This window comes from Hyperoodon ampullatus, assembly GCF_949752795.1.
Source record: "Hyperoodon ampullatus genome assembly, chromosome: 7".
Lineage (NCBI taxonomy): Eukaryota > Metazoa > Chordata > Mammalia > Artiodactyla > Ziphiidae > Hyperoodon > Hyperoodon ampullatus.
Genome location: NC_136920.1, coordinates 16,936,276 through 16,948,340, shown reverse-complemented (window position 1 = coordinate 16,948,340; position 12,065 = coordinate 16,936,276). Strand labels below are relative to the sequence as shown.

General features: G+C 59.3%; 1 protein-coding gene across 3 annotated transcripts in view; it reads left to right on the top strand.

Annotated features, from left to right (window-relative positions):
* Window positions 1-12,065, top strand: part of DGKZ (diacylglycerol kinase zeta) — a gene marked incomplete at its 5' end in the record, with an annotated part of 40,855 nt that overhangs the window by 21,167 nt on the left and 7,623 nt on the right. For 2 of the 3 annotated variants that reach the window (XM_079708247.1, XM_079708248.1), the window contains 9 exons: window positions 7,710-7,818; window positions 8,114-8,209; window positions 8,532-8,606; window positions 9,814-9,870; window positions 10,275-10,343; window positions 11,209-11,280; window positions 11,388-11,504; window positions 11,604-11,675; window positions 11,969-12,064. In XM_079708247.1, coding sequence (XP_079564373.1) covers window positions 7,710-7,818; window positions 8,114-8,209; window positions 8,532-8,606; window positions 9,814-9,870; window positions 10,275-10,343; window positions 11,209-11,280; window positions 11,388-11,504; window positions 11,604-11,675; window positions 11,969-12,064 — 763 coding nt within the window. Of the gene's footprint in view, window positions 1-6,661; window positions 7,415-7,709; window positions 7,819-8,113; window positions 8,210-8,531; window positions 8,607-9,813; window positions 9,871-10,274; window positions 10,344-11,208; window positions 11,281-11,387; window positions 11,505-11,603; window positions 11,676-11,968; window position 12,065 lie in introns of all 3 variants that reach the window. The other variant, XM_079708246.1, reaches the window with a different exon arrangement.

Genomic DNA, 12,065 nt, shown 5'->3' with positions numbered 1-12,065 from the left:
AGGAACACCATTTAAACTTGAACACCTAACGACAGACAGAACTCTTCAGATTTGGATATTTAGCAGACGTTTTCTCAAAAATGAATGAAGTGAGCTTGTCACTTCAAAAGCAGTATCAGTATTTGTTGCTATTGATAAAACTTGTTGCTATTGATAAAATTTGAGTGAAAATTAAAATTTTGGAAACTTTGTTCCAGTGTGTGGAGATCTGCCTAACTCAGTAAACCAATATTTTCCAATGACCTATGCTTGATGTTTCAAAATTCAGAATGCAAGACAGACCAGTGAAAAGTTCAGATTCCACGTAGCCACTAACATTTAAGAAACTACCACTTGTCATATTTTGGTGTAGTAGCAGAGAAGAATATCCATAATTGCGTGAAAAGGCTATTAAAATACTCCTTCCTTCTCTAACAAATTGTCAGCGTGACGCAGAATTTTCTTCATGTACTTCAACCGAAACAACATATCACAACAGATTGACTGCAGAGGCAGATATTAGAATCTAGCTGTCTTCTATTAAGTGAGACATGAGAAATTTGTAAAAATTAAAACATGCCACCTTTCTCACTACTTTTTTGTTTTAGAAGATACAGTTTATTTTTCATAAAAGTATGTTATTTATATTAACAGTTACTGGGTTTATTGTTTTTCAACAAATGAATAAATAGTATTTTAAATATTTCTCAGTTTTAGTTTCTAATATGGTCAATGTTAATAGCTATAACCCCCATAAACAAAACCGTTTGGGGAGCTTCAGTAATTTTTAAGAGTGTAAGGGGGTCCTGGGACCAGGATGTTTGAGAGCTGCCACTCTAGATCCTAGGGGCTAGGAGTGTTAACGGAGGGGTGGCGTTCTAGGCAGGATGGGTGTGACATGGGCTGGCTTTCTTCTGGATCTGACAGGCCCCCTTGGCAGGGCTGGGAAACCCAGGATCAGGAGGCTCCGCTCAGCCACTTCTGAGCTGTGGGCAGTCACGGGCCTCCATGAGCCTCAGGTGCCCCGGGGGTTCAGCTGGGAGCGAAATGCCACTTGCACAGAGGAATTACAAGCCTCCTGTCCGGCAATGCTTGTGAAAGTGCTTATTAGTAAGTTGTGAAACACTCCATAGATACTTATTTTTGTGGTTATTTTGTCTGAAGCCGGTGCTTAGCTGTCTCAGATGCTTTCCCCAGACCCCGGAAAACCTGTCCAGTGGGTGCGAGAGGGTGTAGGGTGACCCGCCTCTTCTCCCCCCAGCCCTCCTGGAGCTGAGGCAGGGGCTGAGCTGTACCGGGGGCCGCGTGGAGGGGAGGCTACTGAGCTGTTGCTCAGCCGGCCTCTGGGGACTTTGGGAAGAGAAGCCAGGAGGCGAGGCTCGTGCGCGTGTGTGTGCCCGCCCACTGCCGCCTGCTTGCACTGCTGGGAGAGGAAGTGCAGTCGCTTACCGGGTTATTTTCATAACGGCCGTCTCAGGCGTGGGGGAGGAGGGTGGCGAGGGGGAGGGGGCAGGGGAGCAGCCACAGCAGCTCACTCCCCAAACTAGGACTTACTCAGCCGGAGGCCGGCCGGAGCTGGAGCCAGAGCCGGGGCTCGCCCGCCCCCTGGGACCCCAGCCCCCGCCCGCTGGCCCACCTCCTGCCTGCCGCCTTGCCTTCCAGATCAGGTCAAAGGGGCTCGCCTCAACCCTTCCTTGCCTTCTGCTTCCTCCCTCTTGGGTCTGTCTGGGTGGGCCTGGGGAGGGGTGGATCAGGGTGGGCCGGGCACCACCATCCCCAGTCGAGGCTCCTGAAGCTGATGGAAAGGGACCGGCAAAGCGTAGGCCGACCGAGCTCCTGTCTGAGCTCCTGTTCCCGAGCCAGGGCAGTACCCTGTTGTAAACATGACTGGCCTGGTCGCCTCCTTTGCCGTGCAGCCCTGGCCCACCTCTCCCCACCTGTGCATTCTGGTTTGGTTTGGTTTGGTTTGGGCAGGATCCTTTTAGTGAACAGAGACCTGTGAACCCTGCCTCACCAGCCCCAAGCAGGCCCCCTTTCCAGACGTCCCCGTCTCCTCCCCTCCGACCCCAGCCTCAGGGCCGTGGGAGCAAAGCAGCCAGAGGTGGCTTCTGAGCAGCAGACCCTGGGGAAGCAGCTCCAGGCCCCGGCTCTGGGGCTGCTGGAAATGGGGCCACATTGCACCATTCCCAGCCTGCACCAGGAAGAGGGGCGTGAGGGGCCCATCCACAGCGTGGAACGGGCACTCTGGCCGAATCCCACAGGGCAGCCTGTGCGAGCACCTCTGGAAGCAGAGGGGTCTCCGGGGGCCAGGCCTGGTGCCAGGGGCAGAGGGTGTTCATCACAGCAGGAGCAGACACCCAGGCGGCTCTAGCTGCCAGGCTCTGTTCCTCAGGGGGTGGGGGGTGGCCATCCTGGGAACTCCAGCTTCCCTTTCCGGGTTCCCACCCCCACCATGGGCAGAGACAGACCCCAGGAGGTGGCACTACGCACACGCCCTGGTGTCTGCTATAGGCGTAGGCCCTGCCCCGCCCCTCCTCTCTGCCAGCCGCCAGCTACCGTTATCTCATCCGAATCTCCCTTATGTCAAACCTTCTAAACTAGGTCGTTTCATCCCCATTTTGCAGATAAGAAAATTGAGACTCGGAAAGGTTAGTTGGTCAGCCCAAGAAAGCAATGACAGATATAGGATGCCAAGGCTCATGGGCTTTTCCACTTGAAGCTAACATAGGGTGTGAGACAGTCTGGCTGGGAGGCCAGGAGTCCTGTGCTTCCTAGCCAGTCGCCGATGAAGCTGGGGCACTCGTGTCTGCTCACCCCCGGCAGCTGCCTTAGCTTGGCCACCTGCAGCCCCCCTCGGTGCTGTTCACCAGGGGTGCATGGCCAGCCACCACTGTGCATGTCTCCCTGTAGCATCCTTTGTCCTCCCCAGGCTCCCAGCAGCCAGTTGACGGGGCCCGTGAGTCCTTTCCCACTCTGTCCCCTTCGGGTGTGACAGGATTACCCCAGGTCCCCCACCGGGAGGCTGAGGGGCAGCCATTTGTGCTCTGCTGTTGGTGTTAGAGCCCTGTGGGGCGTCCTCCGGTGACCTTTACATATACCCTGTGGTATGTGGAAGGTGACAGAGCGTGAGGTGACAAGAAGCTGCCGCTCGGAGCTGTGCTGTGGGGAGAAGCTCCATGCCCAAGCAGAGGAAAGGCTGGGGCAGGCCTGAGACCAGGCTGGGCTTCTGAGCAGACCCAGGAGAAGCCTCAGCAGAGATAGGAAGTCAGGAGTCAGGCCATTGCTGACCAGAGGACAGAGGTTTCTATGGAGACGGGAGGAACAGGAAGCATGGGGCCTGGGGGGAGCGTAGAGGAGTGGGTGCCTTAGAGGAGAGCTTGTCATAAGGTGTCAGGTCAGCCAGCTGACTGCCCCCTTGGACCAACAAGGAGACTGAGGCCCGTGAGGGAGGGGCTTTACACATGGCCACACGAGGCCAGGCTGGCCTAGCCTGCCCCGCCCCGCTTGCAGTGACGGCACTGTCAGGCCCCTGAGGAGACCCTGGGGCAGTGTGTGGGCTCGAACACGGTAGGGGAGCACCTGTAAGTCGCCCCCCGTGTCATGAGGCAGATGTGCGGGCGATCTCGTCCTCCCGGCGCCTCTTGTTGTGGGTCTGGGGCAGCAGGCAGGGTCCAGCCCTCACTGCCACCCAGAGAGCAACTGCCGCACCTCCCCCCACCCCCACCGCCCAATGACTGTGGCCTTTTGTTTTCTGGGTGACACTCGCATCAGGCGGTGTGTTCGGCTGACTAATCTCCTCCGGGCTGGGCAGCTGTCACAGGGCGGCCTGACCAGGCGGACAGGGAAAGCTGACACCCTGGGGCAGTGCTGGCAAGCCGGTGCCCTGGGGCAGTGGGCAGCTGGGCCTTTAGGCTCCTCTTCCTGGGTGCAGAGCAGACCCTGCGTCAGGCAGCCCTGGGTTCAGGTCCCAGTCCTGCCGCTGACCAGCCGAGTGATCTTGGAGCACGTCACTGCACCTCGTCAGGCCTGTTCCCTCATCGCTGTAACAGAGCCGTCCATCCTGCCTGCCTCAGGAGGTGGTGGTAGTGAGCATCACACGAGATGATAAACGAACACACTTAGCCCAGGGCCCGTTGCATAGTAGGTGATGGGTAAATGGGACCGCTACTGTCCTTATTATGGCTCCCTTCCCTCCCCCCATCCCACCTTAGTCCCAGCTTGTGACCCAGCAGGGAAGACCCTGCTCTCCACCGCGTCTCTGGGGCGCGGGCTTTGGGGTTCAGGTAGAGGCAGGTTCCAGCAGCGGCTCCGCACAGACTAGTTGTGCACTTTGGGCGAGTTACCTCCACAGTCTCCCATGAGGAACGGGGCATGATACAGTATCTGTTCTTTAGGGTGCTGTGTTTATTTATTTATTTATTTTTGGCTGCGTCGGGTCTTCGTTGCTGTGTGCGGCTTTCTCTAGTTGTGGCGAGCAGGGGCTGCTCTTCGCTGCGGTGCGCGGGCTTCTCATTGCGGTGGCTTCTCTTGTTGTGGAGCACGGCCTCTAGGCGTGCAGGCTTCAGTAGTTGTGGCTTGCGGGCTATAGAGCTCAGGCTCAGTAGCTGTGGCGCACGGGCTTAGTTGCTCTGTGGCATGTGGGGTCTTCCCAGACCGGGGCTCGACCCCGTGTCCCCTGCATTGGCAGGCGGTTTTTTTTTGTTTTTTTTTTTTGTTTTGGCTGTGTTGGGTCTTCGTTACTGTGCAAGGGCTTCCTCTAGTTGCGGCGAGCAGGGGCCACTCTTCATCGCGGCGCGCAGGCCTCTCACTGTTGCGGCCTCTCTTGTTGCGGAGCACAGGCTCCAGACGCGCAGGCTCAGTAGTTGTGGCTCACGGGCCTAGTTGCCCCGCGGCATGTGGGATCCTCCCAGACCAGGACTCGAAACCATGTCCCCTGCATAGGCAGGTGGATTCTTAACCACTGCGCCACCAGGGAAGTCCCTAGGGTGCTGTGGTTTATAAAATGGTACACATGTTTGCAAGGGGCTTAGAACCGTGCCTGTTACAGGTGGGCACTCAGTAAACGTTAAGCCATGATGGCATTGACTTCAGGAGGAGGCCAAGAGCTCTCCTGCCTTTCTCCCTGTCACCTGCAGAGGCCGGCAGACTGTAAGAGGCAGAGAGCCGGAGCTGGACAGACCCGAGCACTGCTTCCCCAGGCATGGGTGCTTCCATGTCAGTACCTCCACAGCTATCCAGGGCCCTGCCTGCCCGGACCCACAGGGCAGTAGCAAATCAAAGATGGGGGTGGTGGATGGGAGGAGTAGGCGCTGGACATGCAGCCCAGTCCCGATTCCTCAGACCCATCATCTTCCACCTTTTGTCCAGGGCTCCCACCCTCTCTCAGAGGCCCTCAGCTAGCAGAAGTATCTCTCCTGTCAGCCCCAGGCAGGTGTCCCATGGCCGTGACTCAGACCTCCCTGTGGCTGCCCGGGCCCAGGAGAGTACTTGATGGCAGGACACAGGTGTCCCTGGGAATTCTGGAGGCGTTGCCCCCCTGAAGCATACCAGGCTTCCTGCCCCTCCCACACTGTTAGGGGGAGGTGAGGGCGCAGGTGCTCCCAGCCGCCTGTGCAGAAGGGGCGGCAGGGGGTAGGTGAGCTGGCAAAGGAAGCGGAGCCTGTGTTCAGACCAGGTCAAGGGAGGATGGCTTGAGCAAGGGTGGTCCCCAAGGCTCCTGCAGGAGGGAGCTCTGGGTAGCTTAGTGTCTGGAATTCTCAGCGTTTGGGCTTCGAGCATTGGCCCCCAGGTCAAGGTGCAGTTCATGGGCTTCCTCAGCAGCAGAGCTGCAAGGGTTTTCCGACATCATCCAGCTCTTGCACACATGGAATGTCCATACTGTGCCTCTTCAGAAAGGTAAGACCAGGAAAGTTCTTACTGTCAGCCCCTCAGAGCAAGAGCACACACACACCCAGAGCCCAGAGGCACTCTCTTGGCTCTTGTGGCTTCCCACACAAAGTCCCCCTGGTGGCTTCTCTCCCTGTGCAGCTGCCTCTCCAGTTTTCGGGGGGCCTTAGTTCCCCGGGGCCGTCAATCCCCAAGGCAGACGTCAGATCCTCTCCATTTCTAGTGTCACTGTCAGCCTGACCGCAAGTCAGGGGGTCGTATCAGGACTGAATTTCTCTTCAGAGAGCCTCATTTTCTTACCATGGCTTGGTTTGTGCCATGTTCCAGGAAGGGACACCTAAGCCTAACCTGCCCTGTGTTGGTGGCAAAACAAAGGCCTAAGGAGAGGAAAAGCCTTGCCCTCAGCCCCTCAGTCTGTCTAGGTCGGCTCCAGGCTTCCACCTTCCTTTTTCTTTTCTTTTCCATCAGCTTCAGGCAAGGGACTTGAAGTCCTTTAGGCTAGAGCTTGGTGGATCATGGTGCCTGGACAGGGGATCCCAGATGGGGAGCTGGCAGTCCCTCCTACCCAGCACTCCTGGGGCCGCACAGGGAACAGTGATGAGTGCAGGCTCCCTGCTGGATCCTCTGGCACCCCCAGGCACCCCGTTTACGGAGCTCAGAGGCCCCAGACGCCCCCCCCCATGCCTCCCAAGTGTCCCTTCTCTGCTCAAAGGGCAGTGGCTGTGACGGGGCTCCCGGGCACAGGGTGTGCCATGGCCTGGCCCAGCTCCTCATGCCCCCGGTCTCCACCCGACAGCCACCCGCCTGCCCCTGCCATGGAGACCTTCTTTAGGAGACACTTCCAGCGGAAGGCACCAGGCCCTGGAGAGGGGCAGAGGCGGCCTGGCGGCGTGGGGCTGCCCACAGGCAAGGCCCGGCGCCGCTCGCCTGCGGGGCAGGCCTCCTCCTCACTGGTCCAGCGGCGCCGCTTCAGTGCACAGCTCCAGGGCTGCTTCCTGGGCTGCAGGGTGGGGGCCCCGCGCTCCAGCCGCCGGCGCTCCAGCACCGCGCCCCCCGCCTGCAACCCCCGCTTCACCGTGGATGAGGTGCCCTCCCTGCAGCCTGCAGCTGTTGGGGCCCCGCGTCTGGGCGCACCCCTGCTGTTGGCCAGGCTCGTGGGCGTGGATGAGGAGGAAGGGGTCCAGGAGGAGGATGTGACAGTTGCGTCGTTGGCGGCCATCCAGCCAGGCACCAAGAGACTGGGGCCATCCCCGCATCGGGGAGCCCTGCCCCTGCTGCCCATTCCCCGCTGGCGCCGGCGCCGGGCCTCCTCCCACCTGCTGCCCGCTGACGTGGTGAAAGACCGCGCCCTCTGGGGCCTGCACGGTTACTACCGGCCCCTCAGCCAGCAGCGGCCCTCAGGCCAGCACCTCAGCCTGGGGGGCCGAAGAGCCTCGGGCACCGCAGCTGGCCCCAGGATGCCTGCCTGCGTGCGCCCGCTGTCCCGCAGACGCCAGGTAGCCCTGCGGCGCAAGTCAGCCGGACCCCAGACCTGGAGTGCCCTGCTTGCGTAGGTATAGCTGCAGCCAGCAGGGCGAGTGGCCTCCGGGGGCTGGCTTGAGGGCCCCCGGCTTGGGAGGAGCTCTGAGCCATGCTCGGAAGCCAGCAGGACTCTCAGGAGGGCCCAGTCTCCTCGGGGACCCTCTCAGAGTCTTGGGCTGCCTTAGGGCATCCTCTGCCCTCCCTGTCGCTGTCCCTGTCTTGACCGGGTGTTGAGGTCACGGTGAGGGCAGAGATCCCAGGTGAGGGGAAGGAAGCAGAGTCGCCGAGTGCTCAGCTAGCCTCAGCTATCTCCTTTTCTGTAGGAAAGCCATCACCAAGTCAGGCCTCCAGCACCTGGCACCCCCTCCTCCAGCTCCCGGGGCCCCACGCAGTGAGCCTGAGCGGCAGATCCGGAGCACTGTGGACTGGAGCGTGAGTGGCCGGGAGCTGCAAGGGGCACATGAGGACCAGTCCTCGCCAGGCTCAGGGCCACGGGAGCAGTCGGGTTGGGGGTACTATGGGCAGCTGCGAGAAGAGCCCGTGGGCCTATGGGGTCAGGGCAGACCTGGTGTGGCCATGTTTGAGCCAAGCCTTAAAGCCAAGGGACAGTAGGGAAAACAGGATGGAGCAAAGTAGATTGTGGCAGCTGGAGCAGGTTTGTATTGGGAGAGGGAGGGTTGGTCGGGGAGGGCAGGGGTGCACTAAGCGTGCTCATCCTGTGGTCTAGGAGTCAGCGACGTATGGGGAGCACATCTGGTTTGAGACCAACGTGTCCGGGGACTTCTGCTATGTTGGAGAGCAGTACTGTGTAGCCAAGATGCTGGTGAGTGAGCTCTGTGCAGCACACTGCCCCCTGGTGGTGGAGCCAGGTCTAGAAGCCTGTAGGCCGGCTCCTGCGGGCCTGACAGGCTGCTGCCCTTCCAGGGGAAGGCGGAAACAAGGCTCTCACCTAAGCACCCCTGCGGTGGGCTGCCCAAGGATGGTGAGAGGAATGGGGCTGTGTCCTGATGCCAGGGCTGGGGCCTCCCGCTGCACACAGTGGGCAGCTGTGCTGGGGCAGGTGTGAGGAGTTCTCTGCCTGCCCTGGGGCAGCATCCTGGGTGGAGTTACCTGGTGCCTCAGGGGCGCTCTCTTTCCTGCATCAGAAATCAGTATCCCGGAGAAAGTGTGCAGCGTGCAAGATTGTGGTGCACACCCCCTGCATTGAACAGCTAGAGAAGGTGAGTGTGGTTGCTCAGGCTCTCCGGCCCCTCCCCTTTGGGTGCTAAAGCCCTCCCAGTGCACACACGTGTGTATCTGTACACGCATTTTCACGTTACACAAACATCACCTGCCGGGGGTACTCCAGTGTGCGTAGTGGTGAAGAGGCAAGGACCCTGGAGCTGAGATGCCTGCATGTGCATCCTGGCTCCCCCCCCTTTATTTGTTACTGTGACCCCACTGCCCAGAACAAGCCTGGCACAGAGTGGGGCTTGTAGACTATTACTCAACCAGATGAAGTCATAAATGATGACCGAGACACCGTTTTATCAGTTCCCAAAGTAACACTTAGAAGGGGCCATGCCTTGCTGAAGCTGTGAAACTCAGCTGTGTCAGGGCCAGTCCCGTGCGGCCCTGAAGCCTGACTCTGTGCCCTCCACGCTGCCACTGTAAAGATCTTTCCCCGAGGACCACTGTCCACGGTGTGTCTGCGGCTGGGGGTACGTCTGGGCCGCGTGCTTCCAGGAAGAGAGGTAGAAGGAATGCTGGGCGGGTGGGTCCAGGCAGAGGGTGGGAGGGCTTCCATGGCCCATCAGGGCTCCCCAGGCAGCAGAAACCCAGACCAGCATAAGAGAAATCCTGTAGGACTAGGAACGGCATGAACAAGGCTAACATGGACTGCTTCCCCTACCCCCCAACTCGTAGTGTGAGGTTTCCCTACAATTCTGCTAAGGCTGAAGCAGGGACAGTTGGGAAAAGAGAAACCAGTGTAACCCCAGGCACTATAGACCCACCACACCACCCCCTAAGGTGAAAATCAAACCAGGATTTCACAAATGAGCTAACAATCTCCAGGGACCAGTCAGCAAGCAAGGACTGGGTTGCCTGCATATGCCTGAGTTGGGAGTGCTGGAGGGTGAGGAAAGGTATAGGAGGGGTATGCCTTGGTGCTGTTTTAGTGGGGGATACGGAGCTTGCTGTCTCCCTCATCCCAGAACACTGGGCAGAGGAAGGAAAGATTCCTTCTGGCTAGTGGAGAGGAGCGGGGGTGCAGGAGGGCTTCTGAGAAGAGGTGTCTCACGTTCTCAGGGCTCCCAGGATGACGGGGGGCTATCCCTACCTTGCAAGGATGCCTCTCTGAGTGACACTCTCCTGAAGGGGGTGGCCATATGCCTGACCCCACGAAGGGAGGTTCTGATGTTTTGGTGACCATTTCACGTTTCACAGATAAATTTCCGCTGTAAGCCATCCTTCCGTGAATCAGGCTCCAGGAATGTCCGTGAGGTAAGTGCCCAGGGTAGTTAGGGCCCCAGGTTTCCTGAGTGGACCTCTCTGCAGTGTCTTCAGAGTGTCACCAGGGACTCAGCTCCTTCTAGGCGGCTCTGGGGCCCAGGGAGGTACAGGGCTGAGGCTCTGAGGGTCTCAAAGGGGAAGGCCCGGCTGGCCCTGCCTGCAGAAGGGGTAGGGCACTGCCTACCTCTCGTGCCTCCCAGTTCTCTCTGTACCTCCTCTGAGCCCCGGCCTCCGGGCCACGGGGAGAAGTCTCCAGCCCCTTCTCACTTACACACAGGACTGCAGGGAGCGTCCTGCAGCCCCTGCCCCTCACTATTGATATCACTGAGGGGCACAGGCCACGTTCAAAGCTTCCACCCCTCACTTACTCCAGCGACGCTTCTCTCCTCCACCAGCCAACCTTTGTGCGGCACCACTGGGTACACAGGCGACGCCAGGATGGCAAGTGTCGGCACTGTGGGAAGGTGAGGCCCTGCCCAAGGAAGTTGGCCAGCCTGCTGCCCACTGGCCCCAGGCCCTACGGCCCCTGAGCCTCGTGTGGCCCGTCCGTCACTGACCGTGGTCAGGGCTCACTCTCAGCCTGGCTGCGGTGCCCAGTCAGTTCCAGAACAGCCAGGTCCCTGGGCAGAGCAGGACAGCAGGGAGGAAAGCCTTCTAGAGCAGTGTCTCTGGACTGCTCTGAAGTCGTGAGTGAGCCCTTTGAGAAGCATATAGACTTCTTCACTCATTAACTCAGCAGATGCATGTTTAGGGCCTGCTGGGGGGCAAGCACCGAGCTGGGTAGCGGGTCCCTGTCCTCCTCGAGGAGGATGTGGCTCCCAGACAGGCTGCAGGGGGCTTCCTGAGCACAGTCCACAGTGGTTGTGGTTTCGTTGACTTATTTATCATCTGCTTCTTGTCTGCTCCCTCAGTAAGTTCAGGCTCTGAGAGGTCCCCCTTTGCTTCGTCCACTCAGTATCCAGCAGTGTGGGGCACACAGCAGGCCCGCGAGGAACGTGTGTGGAATGGACAGGAATGAATGTGATCGGTACTATAAAGAACTTTCAGAGTGCACTGGCGGGCCTGGCGGGCCTGGGTCAGGAAGGAGGGATTGGAATCAGGCAGGAGTTAGCTGTGGACCCCTTTCCAGCAGATCACGCAATTAACTAAAGAGAGTTGTGGGCACCTGGCTCAGCCTCCCTCCCTACCCTAGGGACTCATTTTACAGTTCTTTTATTTGTAAAAAACGTGCTCCATTGCCCTGGGTGGAGAAAGGTTGGCACCAGAAAGGGGCTGGGTCTGCTGCTCCAGGCCGGGTCCTGGGTGCCCTCATCACCCTGTGCGCCCTAGGGCTTCCAGCAGAAGTTCACCTTCCACAGCAAGGAGATCGTGGCCATCAGCTGCTCCTGGTGCAAGCAAGCAGTGAGTGCTGCTCGCCCTACCTGCAGGCTGTCCCCCGGGCTGCGCTGGGTTGGGGGTCCCAGGTCTCAGCTGGGTCCGGCTCAGCCACGCCAAACCACCCCCTCTAGTACCACAGCAAGGTGTCCTGCTTCATGCTGCAGCAGATCGAGGAGCCGTGCTCCCTGGGGGTCCACGCCGCCGTGGTCATCCCACCCACCTGGATCCTCCGTGCCCGCAGGCCCCAGGTGAGTCCTGCCCGCACCCTTGACCCCTGCAGACACCTAGGGTCTGCCGGCCACCTGGGCCCACCCACCTGGTCACCAACATCCTTGCTTCCCTTGCAGAATACCCTCAAGGCAAGCAAGAAGAAAAAGAGGGCATCCTTCAAGAGGAAATCGAGCAAGAAAGGGCCTGAGGTTAGACCTGGGACCAGGTGGGCAGCTGGAGGGGAACAGGAGAGAGGGGCCTGTTTTTCGGGATGCTGAGCCCCCTGGGCTGATGCTGCCAGCTCGGCCATCAGTGGGTCAGTTTGGGCTCTGCAGCCCTGAGGAGGGTGAGAGCTCAGATCCAAGGTGCCTCTCTATGGCCAGGCCCACTGTGAGGTGTGACCTAGTGTGATCCTCAAGGGGGCACCCAGGGGCACTGCTGAGAACGGGAGCGGGGTCTGCCAGGACAGGAAAGAGCCTTATGGGCTCTCTGTGTCTCCAAGGAGGGCCGCTGGAGACCCTTCATCATCAGGCCCACCCCGTCCCCCCTCATGAAGCCCCTGCTGGTGTTCGTGAACCCCAAGAGTGGGGGCAACCAGG